We start from the raw sequence: 22,445 nt of genomic DNA, 5'->3' as shown, positions 1-22,445 counted from the left end.
TTTTGTAGGTGTGCACTTGTGATGGCAAGGCTATGTGTCAAGTGCTGGGGAAATGGGATTAGACAATAGTGAGGTCGTTACTTTTGACCAGCGCAGACGCAATGTGCTGATGGACTTTTATTCTGTGCTGTAGACTTGTACAACTCCCTGCCATTGACTCTTAACTGCCCCCGGGGGCAATTAGGAATTGGGGCAACAAATGCTAACCCATTCAGTGATGCCCACATCACATGAGCGAATTTAAAAAAATTGTGATTTTTTTAAACATGAATTGAATTGAGTTGATGACCACATTCTCGTGATTACTAAGGATTTGGCCTTTGGAGTGATGGAGAAGGGAAAGCATAGAAGGAGGACCTTTAGCCCAATGCCTCTGTGCCTGACAGTTTTGAGTGACAGTTCAATCTTGACTGATCTTTCTCTGCTTTGATTCATTTCGGTCAGCTCCTCCCCTTACAGTAACCGGCATGCTGTGAAATATGTGAGCGACAGCCGGGTTAAGCTGAACTCTCAAGGCACCGTGTGATGTGAGACAGCTTGGTGTGGAAATGACGGTGGGTAATGTCACCAAATTGCTTCCCAGTCACGGGTTTACCTGGTGGGTGTTGTGGATGTGTGCACGCTAACCAGTCTGTGGTGTCTGAGGCTACACGACCGAATTCCCATATTCTCTCCATCACAGCCACAACGCCAAGGCGATGGGGAACAGGAATGTTGTTTCTGTGTAAAGTTGCCTCACCTGACCGCAACAAATTATAGACACATCACAAATAGGAGCAGGAATAGCCCCTTTCATCCTGCTCCCCTCCCGTCCCACATTCAATAGTTTCGAATCTGGGTCCCTGAGGCTGTAAGGCAGCAGTGCTAACCATTGAGCCACGGTTCTGCCTACAAATAGAGGATAGAGTGGGGTGCCGGGGAAACGGGAGTGGGTAGAGCGGGGCTCAACAGTAATGGGAAAGTGATAGAGATGGGGAGAAGAGGAAATGGGAGAGCGAAATAGAGTGGGGGTCAAGGTTCAAATGATGGTTATTGAGGAGAAATGGCGAGGGGAATACAGTTGTGTGAGATTGAGGGGACATGGAGTGGAGCGCGATGGAGTGGGGGGGGGGATAGATTGTCCCTCATCCCTGTTTCCTGTGCACCCCACTCTAGCCCCTCTCATGTTTTCCCTGCCCCGCCATATCCCTGCCCCCTGTTAACCTGGTCCCCACTTTATTTCCCTCCATTGCTCCCCCTGTCCCCCAGCTCTATCTCCCACCCCCATGTCTGCATATCTATACATCATTCTATACATCTCCCCCTTTTCCCTGCTGCCCACTCTATTCTGCTTCACTGTTTCCCCTGCCGCCTCACTCTATCCACCTTCAATATTTGCCCTGCCTCCCCATCTATTCCCTCCCCTGTTTCCACTGCCCCCACTCTATCCCCCTCTTGTTTCCACTACCACTCCCACCCCTGCCTCCTCCCCATTCCCCCAGCCCCCACTCTATCCCCCTCCCCGTTTCCTCTGTCCGCCCAACTCTATGCCAGTTTTGTGTTTTCCATGCACCTCTCTAACCCCTCCCCTCATTTCCTCTCTCTCCAAACTCTCCACATTCTATCCCCCTTAAGTCCACACGGTTTTGCGGAAAGGTCACTTGATCTGAAACATTAACTCTGGTTTCTCTCCACAGATGCAACGAGACCTGCTGAGCTTTTCAAACAATTGCAGTTTTTATTTCTGAATGACACATTCACAATCCTTTTGGTTTGCATTCTCTGATAATCATCTCACATCTCATCAAGAGGGTTCCACCAGCTTATCTCTACTTAATAAAGAAAATCTCCCAATATGTTATGTACAGGAATTTTGTTCTTTACTGAATACAGTATTATTGTGTACAAAAGCAAAGACCACTAAGGCAGATACAGTTTAAAATGGATCGACGTGAGGTTAGCCAATTTGGGAGCAAGAACAGGAAGGTGGATTATTATTCGAATGGCGATGGATTGGGAAAAGAGAATTGAGGACTGGAGTTTAGATGTCATGTTTCGGCTGTTCAAGACATTGGCCAGGCCACGTTTAGAGTATTGCATACAATTCCTCTTGCCCTGCTGTTATTAAATTGGAATGGATCCAGGAAAGTTTCACAAGGATGTTATCAAAGCTCGTGGGTTTTAATAATAAGAGGAGGCTGGAGAGCCTGGGACGATATTTTTCCCTGGAGGGTCACCATCAGAGGGGTGGACACTATAGAGGTTTATACAATCATAAGGGGCATACATAAGGTGAATAGTCAAGGTCGTATCCCTGGGTAGGAAAGTAAAAATGAGGGCATAGATTTTAGATGATAGTAGAGTGATTTAAAAGAGACCTGAGGGGCATTTTTTCATGCAGTAGTTGTTGCATATATGGAACCAGCATGTACAGGACAGGTTTCGAGAGATATTGGTCAAGTGCAAGAAAATGAGGCTGGTTCAGTTTAGGATGCCTGGTCAGCATGGATGAGTTAGGCTGAAGTGTCTGTTCCCCTGCTATATGACTTTATGACTCCATGATTAGGGGCATGCATGATGTCCTTGCCAGTAATGGCCTACATCCTTTGCCTGAATGAGGGACTGCAATGTTTAAAACCTGTAACTGAGTCACTGTCTTCACTCGCTCTAATGCATAAAAATTCATCGACATGGTCCTGCTGTTCCACTGAAAGACAAATGATATCTATTGACCAGAACCTTCCGCCCTCACACTGTCGTTGTTCCTGATGGAGTTTATCAGTTTGCAATCAGACCTGCACTGCTCCTTTCTTGATGGACAGCAGTTATCAGATCAGTACGAGGGCGGTATTAAAATATTAACATCTTCAACAAAGCCTGTATTTACATCAGTCAGAGCCCTATGTGGTGCTGTGGCAGTGTCCCTACCTCCGGACTGAGAGGCCAACTTTTCTTTTATTCCTGGGAAGAGGGCATCACTGGAGAGGTCAGTATTTACTGTCTATCCCTTATAGCCCAGAGGGCAGTTACAAATCAATCACATTGCTGTCTGTCAAGAGTCACATGTAGGCCTGACCAGGTAAGGATGGCAGTTTCCTTCCCTAAAGGACATTAGTGAACCAGATGGGGTTTTACTGACAATTGATTCGCAGTCACAATCAGTCTTTAAACGTCAAGAATTTTGTTGAACTTAAAATCCACCATCTTTCGTGGTAGGATTGAAACCCGGGTCCCCAGAACATTACTGGGGTCTCTGTATGAGCAGCCCACCGATAACATCACCAGGCCATCGCTTCCCCATTCAAAGTTCAAGTCTGCTGCTCTGGATGTGTCTGATACCCCCACCCCTATCATCGTGGCGTTTCCAAAACAACTGCAGCGTGAGACATCCCATACACTCCCACAATGGTTACAGAATCTCACAAAGCCGGGCTGATGCATCGGGCAGGGGTTTCTTATTGTTGAGAGTTCGCTTCTCCATGGAGACTCCCTATCAGCCGTGCTCCCTCCATCCGGATCTCCAGTGGTTTGCAGCTCAGTGTCCATTCTGTCTATGGGGCTAGAAGGTTCAAGTTCAAGCTGCACACTCCAGGACACGTTCACCCTGAAAAGTAACCAGTAAAACTGCCTGCTTTCTGTCTGAGTGTCTCCCACCTGTCAGAACCGTCTGATAATTTCTGTTCTAAATTATTCAGAATGGGACATTCACGTGATCGTCCATTCAAAGAATGAGACAGATGATGCATTCCTCCCATTAAACGTGGACGAAATGAAAAGCTTAATCCTCAGATATGTACATCACAGCGAAGGAGAAGCAGATATTAAATATCCAAAGAAAGCAAGCAGTCAAAATAGTTTGATAAATTCAAAACCCAGCGAAGTCCAGAACAGATTGATGGTCACACTGACGTGAAAGTAGCTTCCCCGGAAGGAAACGAGTGGAGTCAAATTGTGAAACACCGTTTCCAACATAAAGTTAAGAAGTTTGTTATCTGTACACAGGAGGTACATTGTATCGCTTCACCAGTCGTTGTATTGAATCAAACGAACACCCCCCAACCAATATGTCTTCTTGCTTCTTACTTCCGCGGAATATTCATATAAACGTTTCCGTCCCCTCCATCTTCTTCCTGCGAGGGCTCGCTGAGGTTCAGTGTGGCGTATGTGATACAATAATCATCAAGGTCAGTCTTCGAATCCTGCAATGGAATGATATTGGAAGGAAATTGGAATCAAGTGGGAGCAAGAAGCTGAAGGGGAAGGAGAGGTCATAGGAGTACAGGTAACAATGAGTCTCAGAGGAAAATGGGAATCACCAGCAGGCAGTTGAAGGCCTGCAAGTCAGAAATCTGGCGGCAAAGTGATTCGGTCCCTATCTCTGAGCCAGGAGGGCAGGGTTCAAGTCCCGCCTGCTCCTGTGGTCTGCGATATGGATATAGAAGCAGGAAGGTGATGTTGGAGTGTGACAGGACTTTGGTGAGACCATAGTCTGCAGTTCCAATCTTTGCACTATTGTAAGGAGGGGGTGCAGAGGAGATTCACCAAGATGTTGTCTGGCATGGAGCATTTCAGTGATGAAGTGAGGCTGGATAAGCACGGCTTGCTTTCTTTGGAGCAGAGTAGATGGAGGCGGTTTTGATTTTGTTTTCATTTACTTATGGGACGGCAGCATCGTGGTTGGGCCCAGTGTTTGTTGCCCTGTCTCCAGTTGCTCTCCTGAGCCACTGTGCTCACAACTTCTGAAGGTTAACTCACAATTCACTTAGGGAGTTAATTCCAGCATTTTAAAGCAGCGACACTGAAGGAATGGCTGATGTATTTCCAAAGGATGTTGAGTGGCTCAGAGTGGAGCACATAAGGGTTGGTCTTCCCGTCTGCTGCCCCTGTCCTTCCAGGTGGAATTGGCTGTGGATTTGGAAGGTGATGTCTTAAGATGTTTTGGTGACTTTCTACAGTACATCTTGTAGAAAGTACACACTGCTGCTACCAACTGAGTGCAAATGACAACGGGCTGACAAGTATTTAACGTCAATATCAGTGATGTTTTAATAATGTACGAAGGGGAACTGGAACATCAACACTAATACTGCCCCAATTTTGAAACTCACTTGTCTCTGAGCATTGGAAGTGGAATGCGAAACAGCGAGCAATCTCCTCCATTGGTAAAGTGTTGCCAGTTATTTTTCATTGTGTTCAAAGGCAGACACAAAGTTGGGACGGAGGGAGAGCGGAGAAGGAGGATGCAGAGATGCATCAGTGTGATTTGGATAAGTTGAATGAGTGGACCAATGCACGACAGATGCAGTTTATTGTGGATCAGCGTGAGATTATCCAATTGAGAGCAAAAACAGGATGGTGAATTATTATCAGATAGTGATGGATTGGGAAAGGGTGAGGCGTAATAAGACTGGGTGCCCCTCATACACCAGTCACTGCAAGTGAACATTGCAGAAGCAGCAGGCGGTGAAGGAGGTAAATGGAATGTTGGCCTTCATAGTGAGAGGATTCGAGTCCAGAAGCAGGGATGTCTTGCTGCACTTGCACACGGTGAGACCATATCCTGGAGTACTGTGTGCGCAGTTTGGGTCTCCTTATCTGAGGAAGAATGTTCTGGCTATGGAGGGACTGCAGGGAAAATTTCCCAATATGATGTCTGGGATGGCAAGACAGACGGATGGAGATAGACTGTATTAATTAGGATAATATTCACAGCAGTTTCGAAGAATGACGGGGAAAGTCGTAGAATTGTATGAGGACTAAACAGGATAAACACAGGAAGGGTGTTCCTGATAAACAGGAGGGAGTACAGAACCAGGACGTCACAGTCTGAAGGAGATGGAGGAGGACGGAGTTGGGGCATAATGCTTTCACATCGAGAGAGTGGGAGCCTGTGGAATTCTCGGCCACAGAAAGCCGTCATGGCCAGAACACGGAATGTTGTTCAGGAAGGAGTTGGATAGAGTTCTGAGGGGCTAAAGGGAGAAAATGGGGAACAGGAGACTGAGTTGGATGATGCTGTTGAACGGGGAGAGTAGGTTGGAAGGACTGAATAACGTACTCATGCCTCTACATTTTATGACGTATTCTTCAGTTAGTCTGATAATAATCCAAAGTTCATGTTTTACACTGTGGATGCAAGGTATAAATCTACCTGCACATTCTGTGGCAATAGCCGTGGTCTATTTAGACATAAAATGTGGCATACCTTCTTCACATCGGAGCAGAAAGCAATACTGTTGCCTGAAAATAAAACAGAAAAAGATGAGAAGGAACTCGTTGTAGGCATTAGCGATTCGATCTGGACCCATTGAGGGCTGATCAACACTAAAGATGGAGCTGCATCTTGTGAAAGTGTAGCTGTGCCTTTGTCAATTAAAAAAAAAACAGTGCAACAATTTCTGAATTGTGTTCCTCTCAATCAATCCAGACATTTCAGATAATCGCATTTGGAAAAGTCGGCTCTGTTGAAATCCAGCAATTGGTTTTCTGACCATTAAGACGGTGTACCAGTTTGTACGATGCTTGTCAGTGCAACGTCTTTGACAGGCCGTCTTAATCTCGTCAGCCTTTGCGTCACTTGCTCAATAGTTGTTCATAAAAGACAGGAATGAACTATTCAGGTTCCATATCTTTGGGTTTTAACTGCAGTATGCTGATCGTTCAGCGTGATGCAGCTGGCTGCATGGTTGGTTTTTGCAATGCATTATATGCCAACCTTTGCCATCAACATGGTTACAATTCCCACACCAGCTGAAGTTACCCTGAGGGACTCTCCTTCTGAACCTCTCCTCTCTCATGACGCACAATGATCGGCAAATTAAGTTTGATGATCCTCCCACTTCTCTCTCTCTCTCTCTCCCTCTGTATGTATGTGTGTGTGTGTGTGTCTGTCTGTCTGTCGGTCTGTCTGTCTCTCGCTGTCGAATGAGAGGACAGGATAATGGCTTGGAAGAACATGGCTTTTACAGCTCATCCCCTGACACGGTGACTAGAATGTGTTCTGAGAGACAGATTTCATTGTAGATAAGGCTAATTTCGATTCAAATGTCCCTTATAGGTATTGAGAAGCACCTGCATGATAATTGTAAGCTCAACTTTCTGAATAACAATATGATTGATGATGCTTTTATTTTCGCAGCTATCTCAAAACATTGAGTGGCAGTGTTTGGCAAATTGGCCTTGAGTATTATGTCACATAAACGGGACTTGCTTTCTCTCTCTTCACAGATGCTGCCAGACCTGCTGAGTTTCTCCAGAATTGTCCGAATTTGTTTCAGACCTGCATCATCTGCAATTCTTAGATTTATGTGAAAATGATCTGTATCTGCCTCAGAGAAGAATAATTTACGTGTCGCACTGCCATTCTCACCCATAGAATCCCTCTCTAATTGTTCTGTCAGTTTGTTCTGGATCACTGACAACATATAAATCATCTCCGAATTCGTTGTCTTTGCCCTATCCGTGGTAGAAAAGACTAGAGTTGATCAGATTAGAAGTTGTTTCTGATTGGCTGGTTTACTGACCAATCTTGGTAAGTGCTGGAGATTTTTTGGCGCATGCTCCAATCCCTCACAATCCCTTCACTGCAAGCACCAGACAACTGCATTTCCCTATTTGGAACTGGTCTCTCTCTCTCTTTCACTCTTTCGGTCTCTCTCTCTCTCTCTCTCTCTCTCTCACACACACACACACACACATCCCCAGCAGCTGGGATTGTGCTATTGTTGGAGCTCCTATGATTCCACCCTCCCCCCACCACCAACACCCACCTCTCCCATCCCATCTCACACGATCGTAGTATTGAAGCTAAGAGATCTTTACCGGGCTCTTTTCTCTTCTTGATGGTGACCTCTGAATAAACCAGATCCGCAGTGATGTTTTCTACAAAGGAATAGTGCCACAAGAAACACACATCAATCCGACAGCTTCACTATAAAGGGCTAAATAATTCATAGATTAAATGGATAGATAGATAGATAGATAGATAGATAGATAGATAGATAGATAGATAGATAGATAGATAGATAGATAGATAGATAGATAGATAGATAGATAGATAGATAGATAGATAGATAGATAGATAGATAGATAGATAGATAGATAGATAGATAGATAGATAGATAGATAGATAGATAGATAGATAGATAGATAGATAGATAGATAGATAGATAGATAGATAACAGAGATTCATAGACAAATATATTTAGACTGAGATAGATAGGAGCTTGATTAGGAATGGGGTATGAAGGTTAAATGGAAGAAAGGAGGAGCGTGAGGTTGAGGCACACATTAGCTCCAATTGAGGGGGAGAGGTGTCTAGATAGGCTGAATTGCCGAATTTTGCTCCTATATCTTATGGTCTCGTGATCTTATCTTGATAGATAGATAGATAAACATGCATAAGAGACATTTCATTAGGAATCATTAAGTTAGCCCAGACATCTCGAAAGACTACTGTAAGGGAAAGGTGCTCCTCTTCATTATCAATTGCTTGGGTGCTCGTGTGTCTGAGGAAACGGATCTTTGCACAAATCGCTCGTTGTAAACAACCTCTGTTGAATTTCTCAACACCAGAGAATTCCGCCCTTAGTTTCCAATGTTACTTGAGATAAAATAAGCGTTAGTAAGTCGAGCAAAACACCCTAATGGAGTTCCAATCACAGAATATTGACAGCAGTAGCCGTTTGGAAAAGAGATTGGTTGAAGATAAAGATCTACAACACAGAAAAAAGGCCCATTGAGTGTGTATCAGACAAAAACAAGCACCTCACTACTTTCTGATCCCACCTCCCCTGCGCTTGAAATGTAGGTTTAGCATCGCAAGTGCACATTTAAATTTTTCGTCAATGAGGATTTCTGCCTCTCCCACCCTTACAGGCAGTACCTTCCAGACTTCTCACTACACTCTGGTATTTCCTCGTATCCCCCTCTGAATGTCCTGCTCCTTACTTCAATCTATGATGGCCAAGGTGATGAAGAAGGCATTTGACATGCATGACTTCATCGGACAGGACATGGAGTACAAGAGTTGCCAAATTATCTTGCAGCTACTTAAAATCCTTGTTAGGCCACAATTGGAGCATTGTGTACTGTTTTGGTCGCCACACTACCAGTGGACGTGGAAGCTTTAGAGAGAGTGCAGAGAAGCTTCACTAAGACGTTGCCAGCTCTCAAGTACATTGGCCAGGAGGAAAAGTTAACACTATGATTGTGTCCACTGGAAAGACGGCTGCTGAGAGGAAACCTGATAGAGGTCCCCAAAATTATGAGAGGCAGATAGGGTATTGTCAGAGGCTTTTTCTCAGTTTTGATGTTTTCATTTACAAGGGGGCACAGATTCAAGGTGGGGGTGGGGGCAATTTAAGGGAGATATGCAAGGGAAGCTTTTCATGCAGTGAGTGGTTGGAACCTGATTAGCAATGCCAGAAGTAATGGTGGAAGCAGGCACGTTTTACAGGTATCTGGGAGGTCACATGAACAGTGAGGGAACAGGGGGATAGAGACCAAATAAAGGCATGAGGTGCATTTTTTTACTTTGGTTAAGGCATGATGATTGGCACAGGCATGGTAGGCTGAAGGGCCTGTTCCTGTCCTGTATTTTTCTTTTGAGGGGTCTTTTCATGACCCCATTAATCGCTCTGTCGAGAGGGAAGTGTTTCTTCCTGTTTACCTTTTCTAAGTTTTTCATCATTTTATACATCTTAAACAAGAAGCAGTTGGCAACTTTGGGGGTTAAAGTGATTGATGGGTACGGCGGAGAAAGTGGGGAACCAGGGACTGAGTTGGATGTTCAGCCATGATCTTATCATGCAGGCAGAGCAGGTTAGTAGAGCCAAATGGCCTTTTCCTAGTTTCTATGGAAACCGGAGGTTGAGTTGGATGGTCAGCCATGATCATAATGAACGGCGGGGCAGGCTAGAAGAGTTAGTTAGTTAGTCTACTCCTGTTTACTACTTTCTGCATTCCCCTTCAGCCACCGCAGCTCCAAGAAAATCTGTCCCACTCGAGCCCATCTGACGGTTTGGATGTTTATCCAGAATTTCTATCAGGTTACAGTGCACTGTCACTGTGTGGGGCTTTTTAATCACACCGATACAATGGCACTCACCAGCATTGTGTGCTGCTCCAACTACCGCATACTCCAGATTGCTGGCTGCTGTCCCTTCACCAGAAGGTTGGGATCCAGTTCTAGTAGAAAGGGGAAGGAAATGATGTCATCATTTCGAACACAATGCTTTCAAAACGATTTTCAACTTCAACAAAACGGCAAATCTATCACACAAAATACAAAACCCAGCGAGATCTGGTACTCCCTGGTCCCGCTTTTCTGGTTTCTATCCAAACATGGCGTTTTCTGAACCCTCAAGGAGCTGCCCAGTTCTCCAAGTTGTTTGCACTAATGCCCTTTGGGAAAGGTAATCTGCCATCCTTATTTGTTTAGGGCCTACATGTGACTCCATACCCTGGTTAAATATAACTGCCCCACGGGGCATTTATGGATGGACAACAAATGCTGTCCTAGCCAGTGACAGTATCATCCCCGTGAATAAATAAAAGCTGTCTGGGAACCTTAAGGAGTATGGTTTCCTGGTTTGTCGATAAGATGCATGTTAAAAGCATGCAGTCATATCCAAGCTCCCTCTATGACATCTTCACTTCTATCGTCTCTCCCTGATTGAGAGGAATCGGGATAAACAATGGAGAATATAGAAACTGTAGTTTCAGTCACTTACATCCTGGGTTGTGACGCAGTTGACGAATTGCCTGCAGGGAAAGAGAGAATATTCTCAGCATAATTTACAGTAGCTCTGCACTGTCACAGACAGGAGCTGCCAAAGTGTTATCTCAGTCATAAACAGGGAACGTACACATCAATAGATGATAATTGTCAAACCTGTCTTAATGCATTAAACAGCGTAATATTAAACAACTGCATAGTGTTAGGGTGATAGGTAGGCATAGGGTGAGGGCTAGGATTATGATCACGTTTAAGGTTAGTGCTAGGTTGAGGGCCATGGTTAGAGTTATGTTAAGAGTTAGGTTTAAGGTTAGAGTTTGTTAGGTTTATGGTTTGGATTAAGGTTAAGGTTAGTTAAGGTTAGAGTTAGGGTTAGGTTTAGAGTTTGGACTCGGGCTAGAGTTAGGGTTACGATCATTATTACCTGTATTGTTAGAGTCAATTTTAAGGTTATGATTGAGTTACGTTTAAGTTTAAGTTTAAGGTCAGAGTTTGCATTAAGGATGGGTTTGAATTTATGGTTAGGTTTAGTGTGAGGGTAAGGGTTAAGGTTGAGCTCGGTTTGGGTTTAGGGTTTCGCTGTGGGCTAGGGTTCAGTTTATGTATCGGGTTAGGTCAATCTGCCCAGTGGATACTGAATAAATTTAAGGAAGAAAGAAACATTGTTTTAACGAGTCATAGTTTAAAGAGAGTGAAGCACGAAAGTGAAGTTGATCCAGATGGATTGCATTAAATAACAGAGCAAGATCCTGAGGTGCTGAATGGGCTCTTCCTGTTCCCGGCACTTATGGTCTTACGTCTCTCCTCCTCTCTAAGGTGCTCTGACACAGTGTGGTAGGGTGTGGTGGGTCACATTTACCGATTCAGCAGGCTAACTGTGTGAGTGCTCTCCCTCCCTACTGTCAGGAACACTGCCTACTCCAGTTCCCGACCCACCACTTCCTTCCCTCGGCTTCCCCCGTTCAGCTGTAAAGTGACATTGTGGCGGGGATAGCCGTGTCATGGTGTGAGGATGTGGAACAAGTCCCATTCCCATGGGATGTTACAGACCTGTGGCCCTCCGGTAGATGTAGCAACCCGACACAAGCAGGCCAGCCATCAGCAGAACTGGGAGGAGCGATGCCATGATTTCCTTGGAATAGCTTCGAGCTGGAACCCAACAACAATATTTAGCTCACGTTCACAAATTCACCAGGAAATTTTATCACACTAGCCCTGCCTGAGGTACACAGTTAACAGCAGACTGACCAACCCTCACATATATGTAACTCGCTGCCACTATGGAGGTTTCGAGAGTCTCACTGTGTGGGACAATCCGGCCCATCGAGCTACCTAACCAATTCCACTTTCCCATGCAGCATCCCGCCCACACAGCTTTCAATGTTATGATATTTCAAGTGCTGATCCAAGTATTTTGCAAATGTTGGGAGTTACCCTGTCAAGCAGTACATTCGAACCCTTTGGGTGAAACAATCCTCAAATCCCCCTTTAAACCTCCCGTCCTTCACTTTAAAATGACCTCCCCAACCCAGCCCTTGTTACTGACACTTTAACTATGGGGAACAGTTGCTTCCTATTCCCCAGACTCTTCCCCTCACAATCATACACGTCTCTATTGGGTTCCCCTCTCAGCATTTACTGTTCCATAGAAAATATCCCAAGATTATCCAGCATCCCTCTCTTCCTCGCTAAAATCCTCTATCCCAGTAACATTCTGGTAAACCTCCTCGGCCCACTGCCCTCTCCATGAGGCGTAAAATTCCGGATTTTTATTGCATTCAAATTCCACTATCTGCTTTTGGCGGGATCCCAGGAATACCACGCATCATCACTTTGGATCAATAGCCTATTATAATACCACCCAGCTATCACTTCCCCAAAAGAGATAGTTAACAGTGTCCAATTGGCACAGATTGAATGAGCGAATGGCCTTTTTCTGTGCTCTATCTATGTTTGATCCGAGTGTCACTGTTACCTCGCAGTGTGAATTTGATGTAGTCGCTGGTCACATTAAAAATCGTGTTGTTGGTTCCTTTGTTGATTGCTGCACAATGATACCTTCCAACATGGTCTCTCTGGAATGAATGAATGACCAGCTCACCACCATCAGCAGTCACATGGTAGTGTGCACTGCCGTTTCGTAGCAGCACACTGTCACGGTACCAAAGGAACTGGGGCTCTGTGCCTTCCCTCACCTGACACCAGAGAACAAGGTGATCGCCGGACTGTATCTCAGTTCCGTTAATGAAGGAAATCAGCACAGCATCTGTGACAGGAACTGAGGAGAAAACACACCATGATCAAAAAGCATGGCGTTTATCCATTGATTCAGATCGTCAGTGGGAACCAGTTTGACACAATGATTTTAAAAGAGAGTTAGGGAATTAGTTATTTTCAAAAACTAATGTAATGGATGGATATTATTAAATTGGAGTGAATATCGAAGAAATTTACAAGGATGTTGCAAGGATTCCACACTCTGAGTGTTAGGGAGAGGCTGGAATGGCGAAGACCTTTTCCTTTCAAGTGTAGGAGACTGAGGGGAGATCTCAAAAAAGTGTTTAAGATTATGAGAGGCATAATTGGGGTGAATGCACTCAGTCTGTTTCCCAGCGTTTTGGAGTCGAGGAATGAGGGCATCACTTTAAGGTTCGATGGGAAAGAATAAAAGGGAATCCTGAGAAACAACTCTTTTACACACGGGGTGGTACGCATATGGAATGAGCTGCCAGTGCAAGTCGTTGAAGCGGGGACATCAACAACATTTAAAAGTCGCTTGGACAAGTGGGATAGATACTTGAACAAGGAGAAGGATATTGGAAAAACGTGCAGGGACTTGGGTTGCGCTACTTTTGTTTCAAAAACTGTGCTACTGGAAAAGCATAGTTGACGTTTCGAGCATAAGCTCTTAATAACATTCCTGATGAAGAACCTATGCCCGAAACGTCGACTTCCCTCCTGCACTAATGCTGCACAACCAGCTGTGCTTTACCTGCACCATATCTTTTGACTCTGATCTCCAGCATCTGCAGCTCTCTCTCTCTCTCTCTTTCTCTCTCTCTGTTGCTTTAGTTTAAGGTGCGGTTTTCAAGGAGAAAGCACCAGCTTTGAGTTGGTCTCAGCAACATTATTCCCTGAGCTGATGGTTCAGTTACTCTTTGGGAGAGAATCCTTGTTAACTCACCTATCACTGTGATCTCTATGTCTTCACTGTGCTGTGGGCCGGTCACCTCATTTCTCACTGAACAATGGTAAAACCCTTCATCTCTTCTGCTGATAGGCCCAATGTTGTAAACAAGCTCAGTGTTGTTGGAAAGCTCACTGTACAGTTCCACACTTGAGCTGTTGTAGAATTGGTAATAAATCGGCAGAGAACCATTGGAGACTGAACAGATTAAGCATCCTGTGTCTCCTTTGATTAGATCCTTTCCGGGTTGAATTATCAGTTCTGGTTTTGACACTGGAATTCCTGTAATCATAGACAAATGATAGATCATTGTATTTGGCGGGGTTAATTGCAAAATCAATTATGAACATCATCACAGTCACACAAAAACGCATATCCTTTTGTTTTTGTTCATTGGTTGGATGTGGGTGTCACTGGGTAGTCCAGTATTTCTTATTCATCCCTAATTACACAGAGGGCAGTTGACGGTTGTCCAGTTACAATCAACCTTTAGAATTGAATTCAGATTCTCCCATCTGTTAAGGTGGGTTTTGAGCCCAGAATATGAGTCGATTCTCTGAATTCTTAGGATATAGAACAGTACACATAGGGACTAGTCCTTCAACCCACCGTGTCTGCGCATGACTGTGATGTCATGCTATATGAATTCCACCTGAATACATGTGGTCTGTATCCCTTTACTCCTTAAATAATCAAGTGTCTGTCTCTATGCCTAGTAAACATTGATTCGTATTCATTTCTACCAACTGCTCTGGCAGTGTGTGCCAGGCACCTCCAACTCTCTGTGTAGAATCATGGAGTCATAGAGATGTAGCGCAGCTTCAGTCCAACTCGTCCGTGCCGACCAGGTATCCTAATTAATCTAGTCCCATTTGCCAGCACTTGACCCTTATGTCTCTAAACCCTTCCAATTCATACACCCAACAAATGCCTTTTAAATGTTGTAATCTTACCAGCTTCCACCACTTCCTCTGGCAGCTCATTCCATAGACGCACCATCCTTTATTTGAAACCGTTATTCCTTAGGTCCCTTTTAAATTATCCCCCTCTTACCCTAAACGTATGCCCTTTAGTTTTGGACACCCCACCCCCCCACCCATAGGATAAGACTTTGCCTATTTACCCTGGCCATGCCCCTCTTGATTTTATAAACCACTATAAGGTCACCTTTCAGCCTCCAATGCTCCAGAGAAATCAAACCCAGCGTATTCAGCCTTTCCCGACAGTTCAAATCCTCCAACCCTGGCAACATTCTTGTTTTTTTTTTCCTAAACCTTTTCAAATTTCACAATATCCTTCCTTTCGGAGGGAAACCAGATTTGCACACATTATTCCAGAAGTGGTCTAACCTACGTTCTTTACAGCTGCAACATGACCTCCCAACTCCTATACAAAATGCTGCAACCAATAAAGGAAAGCATACTAATCACCTTCTTCACTATCTTATCCATGTGCAAATCCACTTTAAGGGAACTGTAAATCTGCACTCCAAGGTCACTTTGTTCAGCAACAGTCCCCAGGACCTTACAATTAAGTGCATAAGTTCTGCGTTGTATTGCCTCTCTAAAATGCAGCACCTCACTTTTATCTAAATTACACTCCAGCAGCCATCCTCCCGCCCATTGCCCCATCGAAACAAGATCCTGTTGTACTCCTAGATAATGTTTACTAGCATATCCCCTTCAAACGGTCCTCCTCTCACACTAAAGCGGTGCGCCCCATCCTAGTATTTGACTTTTCCAACCTGGGAGAGAGACACTGACTATCCACTCTGTCAACGCCTCTCATAATTTTGTGTACGTTAATCAGGCCTCCCTACAACCTCCAGAGCCTTCGTGAAAACAATCCAAGTTTGTCAAACCTCTCCTCATAGCTCACATACACCAATCCAGGCAATATCCAGATAAACCTGCTTTGCACCTCTCGAAAGCCTCCACATCTTTGCTATAGTGTGGGCAACAAATCTACATATGTCCTCCAACCATGGTAGAACTAAAATCTTATACAGCTGCAATATGACTTGCCAACTTATATACTCATTGCCCTGACTGATGATGGCAAGCATGCCATATGACTTCTTTACCACCTTATCCACTTGTGATGTCACTTTCAGAGAACTATGGACTTGCACCCCAAGATCCCTCTGTATATCAATGCTCCAAAGGTTCCTGCCATTTACTGCATATTTTCCTCTTGCATTTTACCTCCCAAAAATGCATCATCTCACATTAGTCTGGATTAAAATCCATCTATGATTTCTGTGACTAATTTTCAGGCTGATCTAAATTATTTGACAACCTTTCTCACTGTCCACAGCAACATCAAATTTCATGTCATCTGCAAACTTATTAATTAGACATGGTAAGCGTAGGAAACATGTTATTGATAATCGAGAGACATCCAGGGATCACAGTCTAAAGGAGATGGAGCAGGACTGCGATGGAGATGAATGCCTTCACCAAGAGAGTGGGGCGACTGTGAAATTGTCTGCCACAGAAAATGGTCGGAGCCAGAACATTGAATGTGGTTCAAGCAGGAGGTGGATAGAATGCTTAGGGCGTAAAGGAAGAGAGCAAGAGGACAGGGGTCTGAGATGGAAGATCAGCCACAATCCTAGTGAATGGGCACATCAAACAGGAAGGACCGAATGGCCTGTTGCAATTTACATGTTTCCATGATTTTCTGGGTACTGATTCCCACAGGCTCTTCACTCTGTGTGAAGACATTTCTCCCCATTTCAGTCCTAAATGCCAATACCCTGTGCTGTTTGCCTCTAGCTCTGTAATATACGTCTGTGAGATGTGGGGAGTGATGACAAATTGTCTCTATTCTGAACCTTTAACAGTTAAGAAATGGACCATGATAAATGATACTTACGCATGATGGACAAATCGAGCTGATTACTGCATTTCCACACCTTCCCATCTGTGACTTCACAATGATAAATACCCGAGTCTGTCGGACGAGCTGACTCAGAGATGTAATCACTGTGGTGCGATGGAGACTGGAGAACGATCCCATTTCTGTAAAAACTGTATTGTAAGGAAACTTGGGAGGGATTCGCTTCAACCCAGCACACCAGTTTGACCCGTTGGCCATCAAAAAGCTGTTCCTCAGGACGCACGGTCAACACAGGGACGGTGTACACCTCTGGAAAGCAGAAGGACATGTTTATGTTTCAGCCTGAAGAGTGTCTGGCCTTGGGTACCCTCAGTGATCAGAACGAGAGCAAGAAAATCCCAAGACGGCGTTAGTGCAGGAAATTTCTAACAATCCTTCAAGGCCTATCAAGGCTGTTAGCATCGTGTCAGCTCGAGGTCAGATTTAGTGACGATCGTGATTGCATTTGGAATGAATAAATACAGCTGCAGCAAGAGCATTGTACCCGATTCTTGAATCCACATTCTAGGAGGGACAGGATGGCACTGGGAGATGGTGCAGAGGGAGATTTACGGAGATATTGCCTTGGAGCTGTAGAGCTTTAGTAATGAAGAGAGATTGGATAGAATGGGATTGTTCTCCTTCGAGCAGAGGAAATTGAGACAAGGGTGAAGGTCATGATGGAGATGTATAAAATGATGAGGTGTGTAGATAGGAGGAAACCTTAACCAGTTGGTGCAGGGAGGGGGACATCGATTGAAGGTCATGAGCAGAAGGTTTAGAAGGGATGAGAGGAAACAAATTTTCACTCAGATTATCTGGAACTCACTGCCTGTTAGGGTAGGAGAGGTAGAAACCCCCATTGCATTGAAGAGTGTTTAGAAGTGCACTCGTGAGGCCGAGGCTATGGTGCCACATGTTCGGAAAATAGTGATTATAGAATAGTGAGGTGGCTGTTTCTGACTCTATGGATCGAAGGACCTTTCATTTGAGCTGGGAGTAATGACAGATAGTTACGTTTAATGGAAATTTGAATGCTGCTGCTCCTCTTCCTCAGACTGTAAACTGTGTTGATCGCTTCACAGGTGTAATTCCCAGAAATGTTCACAGCCGCTGCATTGATGGTGTAAATGCTGCCAAGACCAGGCACGGCCTCCAGGGCGACACTGTCTCTGTAAAATGAGTAGTGAAGCAGGACAAAGGGTTGTGCCACCGGGACAGTGCACGTCAGCGTGACTGGTAGCCCCTCGAATACTTCCGACGCCGGTTCCACCCTCAGCACGGGCTGGGCGAAGCGTTCTGGAATGTAACACACAATTGGGACTCATTAATCTACTGTTATTATCACGGAGCTAAAGGCACAATGGCGATGCGGAATGAAGGGTGTGAGCATTTACTGACAAAGAACGGGGGCGAGGGAGAAATTTTGTCTTTCTCTTGCTTTCCAAAGTTAAAATTCTTTTTGATGGCATTACAGTCATAGAATCATACAGGACAGAAACAGAGATTTTGGCCGAACTCGTCCATGCTAACCAGGTTTGCCAAACTGATTTAATTCTATTTGTCTGTATTTGGCCCATGTCCCTCTAAAGCTTTGCCATTCACAAATTTATCCAAACGCCTTTTAAATGCTGTCGTTGTATCTGACTCCTCCAGTACTTCCTCTGGCGGCTCAGTCCATACATGCACCACCCTCATGCCCCTCGGGTCCTTTTCAAATTTTTCCTTCATCTTAAAGTTATGCCTTCTTGTTTTGGACTCCCCTACCCCTTGCTTTAATCACCTTTTCTCTGCCCTCATGACTTTATTAACCTCATTGAGGTTACCTCTCCGTCTCCAATAACCCAGCCTATTCTGCCTCTCCCCATAACTCAAAACCCTTTCAGTTTCGATTATCCTGGGATGGGTACAACGCAAATACCAACTGTCTGTCCTCTTCGTGACCTTGTCCCATTCTCTCTCTGTGTGAGCCCGCAATCATCTCATAGAATGTGCCAGTCCAAGTAGTGATGTTGTCAAATGTTATCAATCACTGCCAGGATTATCAAAAGGATGGGGACAGTATGGTTTACACTTCAATTGCACATGGCATATCGGGTCAGCATTGGATGTACTGTGCATTGATTTGGTCTCCTTACTTAAGGAATGATATAAGTTCATCACGAGACATTCAGGTGGTTTGTAATAGACTGTAAGACTATAAGATATAGGAATAAAAGAAGATCGGTTGGCTCATTGAGACTACTGAAAATGTGTTGCTGGAAAAGCGCAACAGGTCAGGCAGCATCCAAGGAACAGGAGAATCGACGTTTCGGGCATAAGCCCTTCTTCAGGAATGAGGAAAGTGTGTCCAGCAGGCTAAGATAAAAGGTAGGGAGCAGGGACTTGGGGGAGGGGCGTTGGAAATGCGATAGGTGGAGGGAGGTCAAGGTGAGGGTGATAGGCCGGAGTGGGGTGGGGGCGGAGAGGTCAGGAAGAAGATTGCAGGTTAGGAAGGCGGTGCTGAGTTCGATGGATTTGACTGAGACAAGATAGGGGGAGGGGAAATGAGGAAACTGGAGAAATCTGAGTTCATCCCTTGTGGTTGGAGGGTTCCCAGGCAGAAGATGAGGCGCTCTTCCTCCAACCGTCGTGTTGCCATGGTCTGGCGATGGAAGAGTCCAAAGACCTGCATGTCCTTGGTGGAATGGGAGAGGGAGTTAAAGTGTTGAGCTACGGGGTGGTTGGATTGGTTAGTCCGGGTGTCCCAGAGGTGTTCTCTGAAACGTTCCGCAAGTAGACGGCTTGTCTCCCCAATATAGAGGAGGCCACATCGGGTGCAGCGGATGCAATAGATGATGTGTGTGGAGGTGCAGGTGAATTTGTGGTGGATATGGAAGTGTCCCTTGGGGCTTTGGAGGGAAGTAAGGGGGGAGGTGTGGGTGCAAGTTTTGCATTTCTTGCGGTTGCAGGGGAAGGTGCCGGGAGTGGAGGTTGGGTTGACGGGGGTGTGTGGACCTGACGAGGGAGTCACAGAGGGAATGGTCTTTTCGGAACGCTGATAGGGGAGGGGAGGGAGATATATCCCTGGTGGTGGGGTCCGTTTTGAGGTGGCGGAAATGACGGCGGATGATACGTTGTACATGGAGGTTGGTGGGGTGGTAGGTGAGGACCAGTGGGGCTCTGGCCTGGTGGCGGTTGGAGGGGCGGGGCTCAAGGGCAGAGGAGCGGGAAGTGGAAGAGATGCGGTGGAGGGCATCGTCAACTACGTCTGGCGGGAAATTGCGGTCCTTGAAGAAGGAGGCCATCTGGGTTGTACGGTTTTGGAACTGGTCCTCCTGGGAGCAGATGCGGTGGAGACGAAGGAATTTGGAAAATGGGATGGCATTTTTACAGGGGGCAGGGTGGGAGGAGGTGTAGCCTAGGTAGCTGTGGGAGTTGGTTGAGACTGCTCCAACATTCAATGAATTCATGTCTGATGCGATCATCCTCCAATCCCCTTTCCTGCTTTTTATTCCACATAATCTCCCTTCTTAAAAATCTTCTTTCTCTCTCTCAGCCTTGAATGCACTCTACACCCCAGCCAGAACAGCCCTCTGCGGCAAAGAATTTCACAGATTCACTCCCTTCAGAGAGAAGTTCCACCTCATCTCTCTCTTCAGTGGGCGATCACCAACCCTGCCCCCTAATATTCTGAGAGAAGGCCCTTCTGTTCCCAGACTCTACCAAACAAGAGGAAAACATTTCTCTCTGCATTTCCCCTGTCAACTTCCTCGAAGAACCTTCAACAAATCGCTCATTCTTCTAGACTCCACTGAGGACAGGCCCAACCCACTCCACCTTTCCACCATCAAACAGTACCTCCAGAAGAACAGCCTCCAATTCCCAATCTACAGTCTTTCAGATACGGCGCCCCAAAATATTCACACTATTCCCCTACCGTCTTTCTAGTGTGTTGTAGAGTATTAGCAAACGTCCTCCTCCTCACCCCACCCCGGGTTCATGTTCCATGAGCTCCTCTGTTCTTCCTGCCACATCGCAAAAACGAACATTTCCCCACATTTTCTTGTATCTGCCAGGTTTGTGCCCAATTCCTTACAATCAATCTGTATCCCATTGCAGACCCTCTGTGTCATACTCGTCACTTGCCTTGTGAACTATTTCTATATCTTCCACAAACTTGGTGGAAGTCCAATCCATTGACCGGCTCAGACCCGGGGGTGGGGGGGGGGGGGGGGGGGTGGGGGTGGGGGGTGGCTGGATTGCCGCTTGAAAAAAAAAGATGGAAAGGCTGTAGACCGTGAAGAACGTAACCTTAGAGAATAAAGTAATCTTAATCAATTGGGCAAACAGCCACATGGCGTGTAATGTGGTTAAATGACAGGATAAAATGTCTTTTTCATGGAACAAACGAGAGCAGGACTAATAGAGTGAATGGTAGAACCCTGGGTATTCTTGTTGAACAGACAGACTGAGTGTTGGCGGTGCATAGTTCCTTGAAGCTTGTGTTGCAAATAGACAGTGGGAAAGAAGCTTGCATGCATTGTTCAGGCCATTGAGTACATGACTTGGAACATCATTTTCCGAATGTACAGGATGTGTTTGACGTCAACTTTGGAGGACTGCGTGCAATTCTGGTCACCTTATTACTAGGAAGATGTTATTAAACTGGAAGGTTGACAGAAACAAAATGTGCAACAATGTTACTGAGACCCAAAAGTGAGGCTGAGACTGCTTTCGCTGGAGTGTTGGAGATTCAAAGTTTATAAAATCATGTAATGCATAGCTATGATGAATAGCCATGGTCTTTTCCACAGTATAGGTGAGTCTGAAACTTGGAGGGGTTAGGGTTTGATATGCGAGGGGAATGATTTAAAAGGGATGTGAAGAGCAACGTTTTCACACACAGGGTACCGTGTGGATGGAAAGAGCTGCCAGAGAAACAGGTAGGGATAGATACAACTACAATATTAAAAAAAATGGACAGGTCTATGACTGGAAAAGCTTTAGAGGGATTTGCACTCAATGAAATTGGGACTCATTCAGCTCAGGAAAGCTGGTTGGCATGGACAAATTGGGCAGAAAGGCCTGTTTCCATGTTGCATGATTCCGTGACTCTATTTAGCAATGATATACTAAGACCATAGACATGAGTCATGTCAACATATTAAAACTTCCGCCAGATTTCACCAGAGATACAGGGTTGTCTTCTGAGGAGAGATTGAACAGGTCATAGCTTAGAGTATGAGATGTTGTTTCGTGTCAAGCTCAGTCGGCTGGATGGCTGGTCTGAGTTGCAGATGGAGACTATGGTGCGGGTTCAATTCCAACACCAGTTGAGGTGACCACGAATGATTCTACATCTCCACCTCTCCCCTCTACTGAGGCGTGGTACCCCTCAGATTCGTCCACCACCCAGTCCCCTCTCTCACTGATTAAAGAGTGGGACCATGGTGACTTTACTCATCCGATGTTAAAGGGACGATTAACAAAGACGATGGGGACAGGATGTCCCCTCATATGGGACAATCTGGTACGAGACGTCGCTGCTTCAGTAGAAGGGTCTGGGGACAGATTCCAAACAGAGGTGAGGACGAATGGCTTCTCTCAAAGACAGGTGGGCAGGGTGGAAGGTAATGAGTGTAGAGCGAATGAGCTCGGGTTATTTTCTCTGGAATAGAC

The 22,445-nt window shown here is 45.4% G+C and overlaps 1 protein-coding gene across 3 annotated transcripts in view; it reads right to left on the bottom strand.

The window, feature by feature from the left end:
* Positions 1 to 1,692: 1,692 nt before the first annotated feature.
* LOC122544516 (Fc receptor-like protein 2) overlaps positions 1,693 to 22,445 on the bottom strand; it is a 32,736-nt gene continuing 11,983 nt past the window's right edge. Inside the window, exons 6-15 of one of the 3 annotated variants that reach the window (XM_043683789.2) lie at positions 17,802 to 18,083; positions 16,782 to 17,054; positions 13,902 to 14,186; positions 12,693 to 12,995; positions 11,768 to 11,866; positions 10,713 to 10,743; positions 10,088 to 10,167; positions 7,801 to 7,860; positions 6,185 to 6,219; positions 1,693 to 4,178 (exon numbers count right to left, since the gene is read on the bottom strand). In XM_043683789.2, the coding sequence (XP_043539724.2) occupies positions 4,059 to 4,178; positions 6,185 to 6,219; positions 7,801 to 7,860; positions 10,088 to 10,167; positions 10,713 to 10,743; positions 11,768 to 11,866; positions 12,693 to 12,995; positions 13,902 to 14,186; positions 16,782 to 17,054; positions 17,802 to 18,083 (1,568 nt within the window). In that variant the 3' untranslated portion in view covers positions 1,693 to 4,058. The remainder of the gene's footprint in view (positions 4,179 to 6,184; positions 6,220 to 7,800; positions 7,861 to 10,087; positions 10,168 to 10,712; positions 10,744 to 11,767; positions 11,867 to 12,692; positions 12,996 to 13,901; positions 14,187 to 16,781; positions 17,055 to 17,801; positions 18,084 to 22,445) is intronic. The other 2 variants (XM_043683792.2, XM_087984489.1) reach the window with 2 other exon arrangements.

The sequence above is a fragment of the Chiloscyllium plagiosum genome, unplaced genomic scaffold (assembly GCF_037043375.1).
Source record: "Chiloscyllium plagiosum isolate Xiang-an unplaced genomic scaffold, Cpla_swu_hap1 HiC_scaffold_49, whole genome shotgun sequence".
Lineage (NCBI taxonomy): Eukaryota > Metazoa > Chordata > Chondrichthyes > Orectolobiformes > Hemiscylliidae > Chiloscyllium > Chiloscyllium plagiosum.
Note: the sequence above shows the minus strand (reverse complement) of the source record. Positions and strands in the feature narration are given on the sequence as shown.